The following is a 15,733-nucleotide window of genomic DNA, read 5'->3' as shown; positions in this document are numbered from 1 at the left end:
TCAGTCGTGTGTTGTGTTTATGTCTACAGTAGACTCTCGCTATTCCGGCTCTCTGAAGTACGGCCACCTCGATATACCGGCCATTTGGCTTGGCACGGAATGCTATATAGCTATATGTTTACTGCACAAAACTCACCCTGAAGTACGGCCACTCGCTATTCCGTTTACCGTGGTTTAGCAAATAAAATTGGATTACACTTAAATAGATAACATTATCCTCGAGACAAGAACCGCAAAATTAGTCATTAGATTCGAGGTAGGGTCGTTTTTAAGCCGCGGCTATTTCCTGAGATACAGCCACCTCGCTATTCCGGCCAAGCTGCATGGTCCCAAGGGTGACCGGATTAACGAGAGTCTACTGATTATATGTCACATTTTTTAGGATACATTTTTATGAGAATAATCAGAGAATAATCGGATTAGAATAATAGGCACATTTTTCAAGAATTAAAGAATAGAATAATGGGTGAAAAAAGCATAATTAATTTTATCAGGGCCTAATTAATTGCAAATTTAATATCGCATGCATGCATGCTGCAAAAAGGCTGTTATTCCACGAAAATTAAATCCGCGAAAATTTATACCTTCGAAATATACCCGCTATATGGATATTGGCAATACTATTAAGCATGCGCATTTATCCACGTGGTGTGTGTAGCTGTTTGCCAAAACACACGAAGGCAATTATTGCTATGTCAGCATAATTATACCTCGGTGTGCATGCGCAGCGAGGTATACGGTGTTTGTGTGTCTGCATGTCTGTCTGTCTGTCTGTCTGTGTAGACTGCTACAGCTGCTCAAGGATTAATGAAGTGCAAGTAAGAGTTTTTATAGGCTTCTAGTTATGTTTTCTTGGATTTTAATTCAGGGATTTGCAAAATAATGCTTTGTTCTCGAGTTATGCCTAGTTTTGCTTACTTGGAATGCCATTGCAGCCTTTTCAAGAGTGCTCAGCAAAACTTGTTCACCGAGTGTTGCTACTCTACTTAGCAGTTAGCTCTGCACTAGAACGCTAGCTATTGGTAGCTGCAAGAGTGAGAAGAGAGCTACAAGGCTTTGTTGATGCAGCCATCAATTTTAGACACTTGAACTTTACCTTTTGGCATCGATCGTTTTTAATAACAATCGTGGTCGATTATTACCCACTCTTCGAGTTTTCCCTGTGATTCTGGATCCTGCCTGCATGCAGTAAAATTAATTAATGCAAAAATGTTCATCATGATAATTATAATGTATGTATAGTAGCTTTGTTATGTAGCTTTGGCACACCTCACCGAGGCATCAGCACCCGCAGTGCTTTTATTATTTAATTATGCCTCGGTGCGCATGCGCAAGAGAGGTATACGTGTGTTTGTGTGTCTGTGTGTGTGTGTTGTGTCTGTGTAGACTAGGATAAGAAGTGAAGGTAAGAGTTTCTATAGCATTAGGGGCTGGAGGTACAAACCACAGCAGATCAGAGGAAGTTGGCCATGCGTCATCAATCATGTGACATTCCTAAGGTCTCTGCTCACGTTACCATAGATACCAAATAACTGTAATAAAAAAGTTATGGATACTCTTGCTTTGCTGACTTGTAACACCGGACTAGCTGTGTCTGTTGTCTGGCTGGACCAAGATTAGCTAGACTATAGCTTGCATTGTACTGGCTGGCAAGAATCTAGTAAACACTGTATGCACTGATAACTCGCCAGAATAGAGGGGATCGGGTTGGTTAATGAAAGTTTTATATCAAAAGAAGCCAGAGAGGCACATAAAGTTTGCCTTCAGTCTCTAATGACCGCGCAACATCAGCTAGAAGTTTACATAGAACTCATTGTCAATTTTTGTGCCAGCTCAGCAAAAAAAGTGGTGCACGTGATCGTGTCAACCTCCTCTGACAGCAGACGTATGCTCATTTTAAATTAATTAACCACTATACACCTACGCACCCACTTAAGATGCGGTCTGATAGTGACGTAGTATGACATACTCATACCGAAACCTGGTTTACACTACAACTGCTACAGTTGGATACTCCTCTTCATACACTCCTGATAGCATACTTGCCACCGGGAATATCCCTCAAAATTGTCTCTCTTCCCGGTATCCCGGCTAAGGGGTCTAATTTCAAGCACAAAACACTTTTGCCACGGTTTGATTTCTAAATACTGCACATGTAAACATTCCAATTAAAGGTGCAAACCGAAGTAATATTGAAAAATCCAATGAGCCATGTGGCAGGATGTGCACAAAACCCACAAAATAAACAATGATGTCAGCTCTACCAGACTATTTTGTTTTATATTGGAAGAGTTATTTAGAGAAACATATAATTTCAAGCACAATCTTTGATTTTACCAAATAAATTTAGTATTAGAGGTTGGCAGGTCTGTAATGGGCTTCTAGTTGGATTTTAATTCGTGGATTTGCAAAATAATGCTTCGTTCTCGAGTTTTGCTTACTTGGAATGCCATGGCAGTCTTTTCAGAAGAGTGCGTAGAAAAGCTTGTCCATGGAGTCTATACGTAGTACAGTTAGCTCTGCACTAGAACACTAGCTACTGGTACCATAGCTGCAAGCTAAAAGAGAGTTGCAAGGCTCTGCTGATGCAACCCAGAGGAGGTAAGACATCTGTGTCTTAAAGACCCACATTCCTTATTATATCCTGGTCAAAGTTCAATAGCACATCAAACAAAGTGATACTCACAGCAACTCCAGGCCGCCTCCCTCCTGAAGATTCTGAAGCTGAAACGATGGTTGATAGCTATAACCTAGATCAAACAGTGCACGAATCAGACTCTTGGCAGCTAAAAATTGCCCAGTGCTTATGTTTAAGTTTGGCAGGTAATACGCAATTGAACTTTGACCTAAGGAATGTGAGTTTAAAAAACTTCCTTTGACACGCGGATGTCGTACCTTCTCTGGATGCAACCATTCATTTTAGACTTAGACTTTTGGCATGAATCGTTTACAACAACAATCATGACCGATCATTACGCACTCTTTGAGTTCCTCTGTGATTCTGCATGCAGCAAAATTAATTTTATTAATGCAATCATGATAAAAATGCGTGCATGCTATTGCTTATAGCTATAGTAGCTTTATATGTTATGTAGCTTTGACACCTCCACCGAGGCATTAGCACCTGTGGTGCTTTCATTGAAAACTTAAGCTATAGCTATATAATAGCTACGTACGTAGTACAATAATTATAGTGAAAGATCTAGGCCAGGATCCGATAGTTACTAATAGTGCTACCCCTTGTTCCTTAATTAAGTATCCACTAATAATAAAACGCATTTAATGAACTCATTAACAAAAATAAAAACTTTTTCTTTCATGAAAATGTACTTTTGATAATAATTATTATGCTATGCAAGTTAGCCCTTTTTTCATCTGTATCAGACTCCAAACTTTAAATTCGCCAAAATTAGTACCCTAAAAATAGAGAAAAATCTGCATTAACAAGTGCTCTCAATGTTCTCATGGTGACATGGTTCAATCAGGATCTGCAGAAACTTCTCTGCGAGGTCGTATTAGCAAACGCCCTTTTCCCGGGAAATCACCTACACACAGATTTACAAGTTCAATGGTGGTTCATGATGTCCACTGCTATACTAACTAGCCTAAATACAGTTATACTGAAGCTATCAAGACTACTCTAGACTTACCAGATCCAAGAACTTGGTCCATCGCAAGAGCTTCTTCCTCAGGCTCTTCATGCTCTATATTTTCTAGCTTGAGGTAGCTTCTTATCTAGCTATGATCCCAGTCACTGTCCTCTCACTCAACAAGGCCATAAGCATCGATGTTCTCACTGTCTATAGCTGCTCTAGAACCTCACTGAGGTTGTAGTACGAAGATCTTGAAGCATGGTCACTTTTTTCGACATTACTGAACGAAGCGTACCTCGAGGCAGCATTTTTAAAATACCACGTAAAAGAACAGCTCAATGCGCATTAGCCTCCTTCACTGCCCTCCCCTGAAGAGAAGGTCTGCTACTGACTGCTTGCATGCGCATGGCTAGTTTTCCCCGTAACATTTCCTGTAATACTGAATTTATCAGAGAAAAAGTTCTGACAAAGACATACACAGAGCTATATAGCTAGCCTCCTTCACTGGCCTCCCCTGAAGAGAAGGCCTGCTACTGACTGCTTGCGCATGCGCAAAATTATTGGCTATTTTTTCCCGTAAAATTTCTGTTTATCAAATCCTGACAAAGACATACACATGCAGAGCTATATAGCTATATAGCTAGCTAGAGACAGAGATGTACAGCTGATAGAGTCAGTATATAGCAGTAGTATAGTAGACTTTCACCAAAGTTAGTTTTAGATGGGCATGGCCTGTCCATATTGTAGTAGGCTCTTGTCAGCTTTCACTCCGTCCACACGATTGTCATCCACACTGTTGCAAGGCTTTGCAGTCTTTTGTTAGCATATAGCAGGCTATAGCTATCAGAATGCTATCAGACGGGCTGAAACCTTCAATCGAACTTTCCTTCAATCCACTTCTGTTCGTTGTGACGTCATTGTTTTACTGAGCATACACGTTGTTATCCTGCGTTAGCCGGTATCTGCATGGCTAATGGTTAGCGCATGCGCAAGCAGTCGATACCAGGCCCAACTCGAAAGAAGCTTTTAATTTGCAAATCCACGAATCAAAATACAAGAGAACGTGGCTATAGAAACAGTTAGTTTTCGCCGCATTGCAACTGTTAAGCACTGGAACACACACACACACAGTTCAACTATTTTTTTATTGTGAAATAGTAGCAGTTGCTCGATAAAAAAAACAAGGGCAAATTATACATGTAATAGTGCATTTCGTCTCACCTGTCTCTGCTGTTGAATGATGGCGTCTCTCCTGACCAGCTCAGCATCTTTGTGCTGAATCTGTTCCCTGTGTGCCTGTACAGGGTTTAGGTTTTATATTGACTTCAATGTGCCAGCTCAGCAAAATGTTACTGCAAAAGTAACTAGTGTTCAAGCTGGCGCTGTGCTAATGCCTCTCGCCATATTTTTGCTTTCGCTCAAAAGTATTAGAGTGTTATATTAGTTTCTATAATGAATTTTATATTAAAGTTAGCTTATCTATATAAAGTCACTGAGAAGAAAAGACTTATTTACATGCATCTATTGTTGTTATTTATTGTATTATGTGGCTTACCAGGACCTCAAGAAAGAAGAAAATTGATTCTTCCAGGATCTGTAGTTCAGTGTATATAATATCTAAGAAGAAAAAACCTGTGTACATGCATATTGTTATCTATATTTTTATATGGTAGTGTTTTGTGGCTTACCAGGCCCTCAAGACAAAGATGATTCTGCCAGGAGGATCTGGATCTGATATTATTTTCTCACACATGGGGAATGAGCGCGCATGCGCATTACATCCACAGGAATAATTAAAGGGTGTGTCCAGAGATCAATTTCACAAATGGCTATACTGCTAGCTAGCTGTTTTAACAGATATTTTCTGAGTATTGTAGCTAACAAAAAGCTAGCGCTTTAGTGCAAGGCTAACTCATATGTTGAATAGAAAGTTTGTGCAGACAGATGATGCTATGAAAGATTCTGAAGAGACTGCAACAGCCTTCAATGTGAGTCAAACTAGCCATAACTCGAGAAAGAAGCTTTAGTTTGCTAATCCACGAATCAAAATCCAAGAGAACGTGGCTAGAAGCCAGTAGCTTTCGTCGCATTGCAACCGTTGAGCAGTTACAGCTGGAACAGACACACAGACACACAGACAGACACACACACAGTCAGCTTTACCGTATCCCTCGTGCGGCTACGCCTCGAGGCATAATTAGCATAGGCGTTGGAAGAGCAATCAAAGTTCTAGGCTCTTAAATGAATAGGACTATTACATAATTATAGGCACACTCAAAATGATGTATAATTATACCGTTTGTTTTGCGAGCATCAAACATAATGCGAATTTTGTGAGGGTTGATCAATTCGCAACAATAAAATCGCAAAACCTATAGGTACAGTACTTTTGATGTTGTGGCAACTCAGGTGCATTAAGGACTGGGACCAACATAATTATAAGAGGCACTTAAACCTGCTGCTGTTTACTGTGTATATATCAGTCTGCATGTGTAAAACTTTTATGATGAAATGAAACACTGGCTTCCCTAATTATCTAGGAAAATAATAAAATGAACCCCCGCCCACCGTTTTGTCGAAGCACTATTTCACTCTTCTATTGAAAAATCAGTGTTTTAACACGAAGTCTACTAGCTATTGCTGCTGCTCATTATACCTATAAGCTAACAACTCACTCTAGCTATAGCGCTTAGCCCTCCTGGTCTTTGCAATGGAGAAACAACAGAAGTTGTTTGATGTAGCAGCCTCATCTTGGATAGGCTTCCCAGAGATACGGTCAACAATTTGTTGACAAGTACATGCAAGGATAAATCAGCTAAGGAAGGCTTATGGAAGTCACGTATTGCCTCACAAGCATCACTAGAGGGTGTTTTGAACGCTGAATAAGTCACTTCGCTGAATTACTGCAAAATGAAAAGGGAGCAGTACGTTGAAGTAATGAACGCGTGGGAGTAACCATGGAAACTGTGTGGGCGGGATTATAATTTGCAAATTCAGCAATAATTGAAGGTCCAGTCCTTAATGCACCCGAGAATGTATGCACCTTCTTGACTGGTAGAGTGTTCCTCTTTGCTGCCTCTACTGAGTCCGAGTCTCTTGTCAGTGAAGCATCTTAATTTAAGAATTAAACGTTAAATAGGAAAATCAACATATTTTTCAGAAGCGTAAAATTATCACACACTATCTAATAGACTCACAGATGTCCCTGGCAGATGGTCTCTTCCTCATGTCTTCTTGCAAACAACTGTCGATAAGCTTCCTCAACTTGTGTGTGTGAGGGATCTGGGAAACGTGGAATGATCGATCCTTGGCTGATTTGATATTCTTTAACTTGCAAACAATCTGCGTCAAAATCGCTCCATAGGAAAACACATCCAGGCTACTATCATAACTCTCCTCTTCCAATCGATAGGCCTCGGGAGGTAGATACCCTCTACGGTGACAAATGGCTGTGAGGGTGGAGCTGAGCTTGGAGGAATCGTAAAGCCGTGACATGCCAAAGTCGGAAATCTTTGCAACAGGCACTGGCAGTGTGAGCTTCAGCAAGACGTTATCGCCACTGAGGTCACGGTGGATAATCTGCTTGCTATGAATGTAGGCGAGACCGCAAGCCATGTCTTTGGAGAGGCTAATTTCACATTCGCTAGTGAGTGACTCTTCATTAAGACCGGAGAAATAGGATCTCAGATTGCAATTCATCAGCTCAACAACGAGGATTGTACCACCTGATTTGGGGTGCTTGGCAGTCGACAAAAACTGAACAACATTTGGGTGCTGAAACGATTTTAGAAAATCACTCTCACGATCAATTGCATTGCTAGCTTCTTCACTTTTTCCGACTGGAATACTTGCCTGCATCTCCATAGCATCGTGAAGCAGCACTTTGACTGCACAAGTCTCGCCCTTGTAGCTGCCTTTGAAAACTGCTCCAAATGCACCTTTACCGAGTGGCTCATCTAGGAAAATGGTCAAATCTTCATTGATCTTCTGCTCAACTGTACAGAACAATGTGTGTGGGTTGGGGAGTGAGTGAGGAATGATGTAAACTAACAAACCGCTCTATGCATTAGATATGAATAGTGCTTATGCACCTATCAATGAAATGAGTATTTAGATTGGTAGGGGAATTGATCATCAATAGTGGATCATAATGTCACACAACACAATGGTATACATAAACTGGATTGCTTTTTAGTAGAGACTACAACAAATCTATGGGCTTCTTCTTGGTATAGTACTAGCTTGGTGGTGTTAATAATATTCTACTCGTGGTAGTTCTGTAAAATGCGCAAGACACTTGTTTGTATTGTGGTTTGTGCTAATCAAACCTAGGGTTAGGCTCAGAGGAGGTACGACACGTTAAGCTCACGTGGCTGCTATTTCTTGATTGAAGGCAAGAAAGACAAAGAAGTCGTTAAAAATGCATTCCAATGACGACATTCAACTGGTGGCAAGTAAGCGCCATAAAGAGACAAGTTTAGAGCATAAAACTCAGTGAATTTGTTGCTGGCTAGTAGCTAGAGTTTTACAAGTAGAGATTAGATTTGTTGTAACCACCAAGGCTCAGATGTTGGCAGTGATCCTATCCTGAATGCAGGCACAGAATACTTATTAAACACTCTAAAACAGAATTACACTAAAAACAATAATATCTCAAAATCTAAGTGGTGGTTGAAACTGGTTGAAAAGCTATTTCACATCAGTATAAGCCCAGCAATGAACCATCCTCATCTTAGAAACGTCAAGTGTATTTCTTGAAAGATACACGCCAAACCAAATCCACTATCAAAGTACAGTCTTGAATGATATTCATGAACAAGTTAATGAGATTCATAATCCTTTTGGCTGGTCATGTGACCGTGTCGTACCTCCTCTGGGTTAGGCTCTAAACCACAGTTTACACAACTACTAAGTGTTTGTGATGTCACCCTGAGAAAGCATGGAGTGGAATGTGCGTGGGTGTCATGGATACTCCTATTCATGCACTCCTGATAGTGGGTATTCGTGGTTGTAGCCGCCCTCGACTGCTGTTTAATACAAGAACCGAGGGCGGCTATTGTGTTAGACAAAACAAGTTTTCATGGTGGTAATTAGGCCCTGGCAAATTATGCTCCTTTTTCTGCCTGTTATGCTTTTGAGCAGTGCCCCAAATTCAGCCTATTATGCTCGTCGAAAGAACCCATATGCCCCATATTGACGTCATAAATAATCTTTTTTCAGCAGTAATAACAACTCTTGTTGTATTGTACATTTCAATACAACAAGAGATAATTTCATTTGTAACATAACTGAAACTGAAGATTCTTCTAGATGTAAGAGGCATTTAAAAGAGAAAAAACACGTTCAGCAGCAGCAGAGGACCGTTGCATTTGCACCAAACTGACCAAATTCAAAATTTTAACCCTATTGTGCTCCAATTATGCCAGCATAATGACCTAACCTATTATGCCCCAATTATGCCGGCATAATTTGCCAGGGCCTAGTGGTAATTGTTGACAAAAAATTGCGGCCTACTCAACATGGGGGACAGGGGTAACATAGGGGAAAGTACACAGCGTCAGGAATGAGTTCAGTTGGCACTTCCCCTACGTTACCCCCATATCGCCCCATAGTCTCGCAGGCCACATTTCTTGTGGGGTTGTTTCAGTGGTAACTCTGCCACGTCCACTCTATAGAGTGGGCGTGGTTAGTTTCGTATCAGCATGCTAAATCATGACATCATTGGGTGTGGTACGAGCGGGTTAATGATGCTTTACTAATTCTACACTCTGATTTGGCGGCGCCAGGGTCCTGGTGCAGGGGACAACTCCACATGCACACTGTTGCCAGATCCTTTTTCGTGTGAAGTGGTGTGGCTTGTGAGATTAATTGCCCTAGGTGAGTGGCAGAGGAGGTACGACACGAGGAATTGCCTCTGCAATAACATTGAGCGTGGGCGTAATTGCTAAATCGAGGTACTCGTGTCGTACCTCCTCTGGGTGAAAGGGGGTAGGGAATATTATTGATAGGTTGCATTAGTTGGTACTTACCCTCTGACTTCACATCAGTAGGATTGCTAGACTGTAGATGATCTCTCTCGATGGTCCTGGCTATGTGAACGTGGCCCACAGTAGGACTGGACAATGCTTTGACCATAGATTGCCAGCTTCTCTCTCCTTCATTCAGCCATTCCAACAGCCCCTCACGATAGCAGTCATCAGGATCATTGTTCCATTCTCTGCTGATACTTCTGATTGTAGCTGCAGAGACTTCGAGCATCAACAAGATGTTTCGCCACTTAATTCGAGCTTCAAACGTAGCGAGGTACACTTTGTTTAGATCTGCTATTGTGAGATAGTCAGACATCTTCTCTGTAGAGTGTGGAATAGATATATTAGCTTTATAAGAGTACGTAGGTGTGCACAGCTCTAAATCATGTACAGTACAGTACACATGCAGTGCTGTCTGCACTCACTGAATGATCCCCAGGCTACAGTATCTTCACTTTGAACTCACAGCAAGTATAGCATGCACTATAAAGAGACAAACAACACTCTCGTTAACACAAGACACGCCCTCTTTCCTTGCAATACAAAAATGGTATACTGCGCATGCGCTGGAGATTATCAAGACAACAAACAATTTTTTTGTCACAACTATAATACAACTGTCACCATGCAACACACAAGACTTCAAGCTAGTTTGTTTTTAATGTAACATGTCGAACTCGGAAAACACCAGACAAGAGTAGCTGAGAGCATCTTGTGCAGGCAGGGGTGGTAGACGATACCAAAGCACCTGTGCATGCATGGGGAGTGACGGTTAATAATGACACTATGGACGTACCATATAATAATAGTTGAGGGTCTAAACATTAATTTTGTGAATTGCATGCAAGGAGAGTGACGGTTAATATTATAGTGTACTAGCCTAGGTGTATATAGTTGGAATATGGACATAGTATGTAAAAAATCGTGAATTGGCTATTTTGTAAATTTGTGGATTAGTCACAGAGAGCGGAATGTTTTGCTAATAATTATTGACACCTGTGTATAATTGTGATGGCTTGTTCCAGTTCATGTATAGCTACCTACACGCACGTACGGTAATAAGGCAATGGGGTAAAGGGTGAACCCTGACCTCTCTGAAGTTATTTTCATCGATTACATGAAGCTGTCAGAATAATGTACGTATGTAGCAAATAAAATCACTGTGTGTCACATGACTTACGGTTATCTTTCAATGACAAGACATCTCCTGCATGTTCAATACCGAGCAAGTTCCATCTGCAAGCAAAAAATAGTCCAAATAATCACTCTTCTGTCATAATTATTTTGATAGACGGCTGTTGTGAATATGTTTTAATTGCTCTTAACAATAGAAGGTCATTCAAATTTAGTGAACTTTTTTAACGGTGCAACTGATCATTTTGACCCAACCAAAAACTACAGGAATGCTTCAAATGAGATTTTTCTCTAGCAAACTGAACGTACGTACTCTACCTATGTAACATAATATAGCAGCTCTTAGGAATCTTCCTACACGGCAAACCCCACCCACCTGCTCCAGTGCTTGTTGTACACCAGCTGGTCTCCTAGCTCCGAGGGATGGGCTGGGCAGGGGAAGGGGCGGAGTCTCGGGGGAGCACCAGTCAACAAGGCATACACAGCTCTTCCATTGTGTGGTGGACTATGAACTCTGGGAGGGACTCTGTGGAGAGTGTGTGGGCGGGGGATAAGACTGGAGGAATGGAGATATTGATTAAACCCCTTGGAAGCACACACACATTGTATTGCCATACTACAAGAATACACATTGTACATTAAGATACTGTATTGCTACTGTAACAATGTGCCTGGGTACAGAGTTCAAATTTTACGATTGAGAAAACATTTGCAATCTAAATTTTGCAATAAGGAAAGTTTGTGCTATTATCATACAAGTACTGGTATGCAATCTTATTTTAGTGATGTCATAAAGCACTCACAAAGTTCGACACTGTTTGACACTTCAAAAAAATTGCAGTAGTAATACGATAGTTTAAGTTACTAGACACAAAGTGTGATGACTTCTTCATTTCAAATACGATAATTATACGAGGTAAAACCACTTTTAAGGAGCTACAACAGTATAAGTTAAGTCCTTTTAGTTTGGTCATTTTGATCACAGATTGAAAAGGAAGGGGATTGGAAACGAAAAATGTTTGCGTAAAACACTCCGCGTTATAGGGCGTGGCTAAAACTACAAAGGATTATATTTATAGTCAGCATGCTCATTACCTGTCTTGCTGCCATACAATGTGTTGTACATAGAAGTGGTGAAATTGATCACTTTTAATGTTGATTATTCTAAAAAGAAAAGGGAATCTAGCTCTAAAAGGTAGACTAAACAACGCAGCCACTATCACTAAACAAATAAATTACAAGAAGGAATATATAGCTCTTACTATGAAGTCGTGGGAGGTCAAGGCCCGTGGTGTCTCTAAAAGTATACTAAAGCAGTTTGAAGGACTATACTGCAAACGTTTATGAACAGTACAGCTTATCCATAGCATGAAACCATCCTATATAGCACTTAGATACATAATAACCAAGTCAAGCAATGTCCTTTGCTGTTTCGGCTTCACAGCAGGGAAAGAGAAAAGTTGACATGGAGTATTTCAATCTAAACTCAACAAAAAGTAAAAACAGAGTAAAGACAAGGGACTTAGAGCTTGTCAGTGGTGTAAACTTACTTCTCTAGAGTACCTCCCAGCTTCTGAGTGATCAATAGTGGATAGGAGAGCTAGAAACAGTTGAAATACAACCTGAGTACGGTAAAAACTAAAATATTCGCGAGCGCGAAATCATAACGCGGAGTGTTTCATCCGTTGACACAGGGTGGCCTGGTCGTTTCCAATCCCCTTCCTTTTCAACCTATGTTTTGATGCTAAAACTAAACACACTATAAACCTAGAACTCTCTGAACGCATTTTTTTACACTGGAAATTGGTCAGTCAAGTTACCGCATGGGCCTTCAAAGGTTTCTGCTGACACAGCACATACATATACATGCATACTGTGCAAGTCTTGATTAAAATCAGATCCACAAGCTAAACAAACACGTACCACATTCCATAGAGCTACATCTTTTCCTTAAAGCAGCTCTTGACAGAGTCCACAAATGTTATAGTTTAGAGCAGCACACTCACATTGGCACACCCCCTTGTCCAGTTCCGTGTTCTCGTCTCGTACCGTCCAGTGTCACCTCTTGGATCATCAAATCAGCCAAGGATCTCTATCATTCCATGTTGCCCAGATCTCTCACACACATACACACAGGTTGAGGAAGCTTATCGATAGTTGTTTGCAGAAGACATGAGGAGGAGACCATCTGCCAGGGACATCTGTTAGTGTGTGATAATTATAATATAATTATGCCATCAATGAAACTCACAAGCAATTAATGTGTCTACAGTATCAATGTCTAGTCTGTGTATCTACAGTACACAGTGGTGACTGTACTCACTGATAATATTCCAGAGACTACAGCATCTTCATTCTCATCACAGCTAGGAGTAGATACACAAGTAAGAGAACATGAGATTGAGATCCTTTTGCAGCTAGCTACAAGACACACCCTTTTCCTTGTCACATGCGCAATAACATTGCTGATTCAGCAAACATGCACATTTTTAGAGACAGAACAGGAGTTGACAGTTGAAGCATAATTAATAGCAAGAGTCTATCATAAACTCTTGTTAATAGTCTATGATGGAACAAGCTAGTGCAGTGGCCAAACATTTCACTGTCTGGATTTGTAGGAAGCTTTGTCCAGTCCTATTGTGGGCCACAGTGACATAGCCAGGACCATGGAGAGAGACCATGTACAGTCTACTGGTGCAAGCACTGAGGAAGCCAACGTCGTATAGGTATGAGAATGGGAGGCAACTCAATGAGTGACTCTAGACTGCATAGGAAGATGACAATTCTGAGCCTGTGTTAGTGTACAGTGTGTTGTACAGTACATTATAGCATGAGATGAGTTGGAAAATACATTAAATTTTGTCATCATACAGCGTGAGCTATAGCTTGTGATGTGTGTTTCCCTGTAATGTATTTGAAGGTGTGCAATGTACAATCATGTACGACCCCCCCCCCACACACACACACAGCAGTATGGAAAAGGGTCTGTCATCAGAGACTAAAAACTCCCCTGACACCCAGCCCTTACATGCAGCCCACCTCCAGTCTGGTGAGCAGCCTATAAGCAGTGAGGGACAGTCTGAAGACATGGGTCCATGGACAGGGGCTACTGAGGAACCTTCATCAAGAACAAGGTACGTGTGTATAATGTGTAGTTATGCAGTGCAATGAGTCCACTGTGTACTATTGAATGTACAGTACAGAGAATGGGAACCTAGCATGCTTACTAGTCTGTATGTACATGCACTTGTATACAAGGTATGCTTCAATGTATGCAGTTTAGGTGTGTACAGGGAAACGTCTGTCAATTGAGAACACTGGCTCACAATATTTGTACATGACATTGTACAGTACGTGTACCAGACCCTTCATCACACTACCAGTTTGAATGTGTCCATGTCAATTGGCTTTCAATTTTCTCACCCTTACTTCCTAAGCCCTCAAACTTCCACCGAGTATGACTATGACCATGTGACTCTTTAACCCCTCAGTTCCTGAGCCCCACCTCTTACTGTCTGACTCAGAAGAGGAGATAGACTTTAGATTCTGGGAGAAGGCGTCCACCCTACCCTCGGACAAGACCCCAACCATGCAAGGACCTGAACTTGTTATGAGACTGTCACATAATTAGTATAATTATTGTCGGTTTCTTGTCTATTCGGGAAATTTAATTATGTACCAACTAATTGTTTTTGCATAATTTTTAATAGCTGCCAATCGAAATTCAGTTGCAACTTTAATTATTATGCTAGAAAAGTATCATTAATTTATAATTATAACACGAAGGACATGAAAAAAACTAAGAACTTATAGAGAAGAAATCCACAGTTTGGATTTTAATCTTATTTACTATCTGTCCTCCGGCTACAATAACCTCTCCACTAGGAAGTACTGAGCATGTGCAGCAGTATCGTACAGTAGGCAGGTCTCCTACTTTCAACCACCTCCTGGTGTCAGGCTGGTAGAGGTGGATCGATGAACTTGGGTTGACTCTGTCATTCGCTCCACCAACGGCTAATAGTGACCTCCCAATACTGAGAGGAGCTGACAACCCGAGTGGTACTTCTTGTAAGGTCTGCCAGAGAGTGGGTGTGTCCAGGTTGGAAAGGGCCTTTGTAATGATGAGTTCATTGAGGTCGACGTGGTGCACTGTCTTGGTTGGCCCAGTGTGATCCCACCCTCCCATTAGGTAGAGGGTGTTTCCTATGAGAGTTGATTTCAGTTCTGATCGTGAGTTAGGTAGTGACTGAGCAATGTACCATCTTCTTGATGCCACGTCCAACACCTCCACAGAGGAGATACGACCATCACCATCACGCCCACCAGCTACAATTATGTGGTTGTTGAAGGAGACAGCTGTTGAGGATTGACGAGCAATGTTCATTGGTGGGTACGGGTGAGTCCATTCCCCTGACTCGAGCACTGAAAGTTGATTGCTGGGTGTGTTGTTTCTTGGATCACGTCCTCCCACTAGCACTAGTCGATTAGCGAGTGATGTCATACCAAACCACTTGGCAGTGTACTCTGGTAGTTTGGTCCATTGATCTTGCTCGAGCTTCATCACTGTACACACGTTACAATCATCGCCTGCACTGCCTCCACCAACATACGCCGTGTCACCGATAACAACACTCTGCACTGTGTAGCCCATCTTGATTGGCATGTCTTTTCCTCTTCTCCATTTCAGACTGAGTGGAGGTCTCAACTCTCTGGGAGGGGGACCCTGAATAATGAATGAGTGTAATTAGGATAGTGTCTACTAACAAGCGAGTGTTACTTGTAGCAATAATTGTATGCACACTAAATCACTTTTTCTAATTATTGTATGGAGGGTAATTTCGTGGGGCAAAATATTCGTGGTTTTCTGATTGAAGGTCTGACCACGAATATTGTACGAATGAAGCGACCTTGCCTACCTTTACTTGCAGTACAAGCAGCAACCATGAAAGTATTACCTACGAAATGTCTCAAAATGGC

At 41.3% G+C, this 15,733-nt stretch overlaps 2 protein-coding genes across 8 annotated transcripts in view; both read right to left on the bottom strand.

The window, feature by feature from the left end:
- The window catches only part of LOC135337594 (cyclin-dependent kinase-like 2), a 31,537-nt gene that overhangs the window by 13,479 nt on the left and 2,325 nt on the right, over window positions 1-15,733 (bottom strand). For 2 of the 7 annotated variants that reach the window (XM_064533534.1, XM_064533538.1), the window contains exon 6: window positions 4,815-4,889. The exons of 1 other annotated variant lie outside the window; for it this stretch is intronic. In XM_064533534.1, the coding sequence (XP_064389604.1) occupies window positions 4,815-4,889 (75 nt within the window). Of the gene's footprint in view, window positions 1-1,208; window positions 3,546-4,814; window positions 4,890-6,636; window positions 6,705-6,790; window positions 7,589-9,622; window positions 9,944-10,047; window positions 10,162-14,475; window positions 15,480-15,733 lie in introns of those variants that run through there. 4 more of the 7 variants (XM_064533537.1, XM_064533540.1, XM_064533535.1 and 1 more) reach the window with 3 other exon arrangements.
- LOC135337659 (uncharacterized) lies at window positions 10,196-13,219 on the bottom strand. Its single transcript, XM_064533646.1, has 5 exons — window positions 13,080-13,219; window positions 12,763-12,957; window positions 11,133-11,282; window positions 10,803-10,858; window positions 10,196-10,370 (listed from the first exon to the last, which is right to left on the bottom strand). Exons 2-5 carry the CDS (start codon window positions 12,828-12,830, stop codon window positions 10,270-10,272), a joined length of 375 nt encoding a protein of 124 aa, XP_064389716.1. The 5' UTR covers window positions 12,831-12,957; window positions 13,080-13,219; the 3' UTR covers window positions 10,196-10,269.

This window comes from Halichondria panicea, chromosome 6 (genome assembly GCF_963675165.1).
Source record: "Halichondria panicea chromosome 6, odHalPani1.1, whole genome shotgun sequence".
NCBI classification, from domain to species: domain Eukaryota; kingdom Metazoa; phylum Porifera; class Demospongiae; order Suberitida; family Halichondriidae; genus Halichondria; species Halichondria panicea.
Note: the sequence above shows the minus strand (reverse complement) of the source record. Positions and strands in the feature narration are given on the sequence as shown.

Excerpts from the sequence above, each read along its gene's own strand:
- LOC135337659 (XM_064533646.1), bottom strand. The coding sequence starts at position 12,830 with ATGATCCAAGAGGTGACACTGGACGGTACGAGACGAGAACACGGAACT. Across the intron at positions 10,859-11,132 it reads TACAACAAGCACTGGAGCAG|ATGGAACTTGCTCGGTATTG; the intron begins GTGGGTGGGGTT and ends TTTTGCTTGCAG. Across the intron at positions 10,371-10,802 it reads CTTGTCATTGAAAGATAACC|GTGCTTTGGTATCGTCTACC; the intron begins GTAAGTCATGTG and ends ATGCATGCACAG.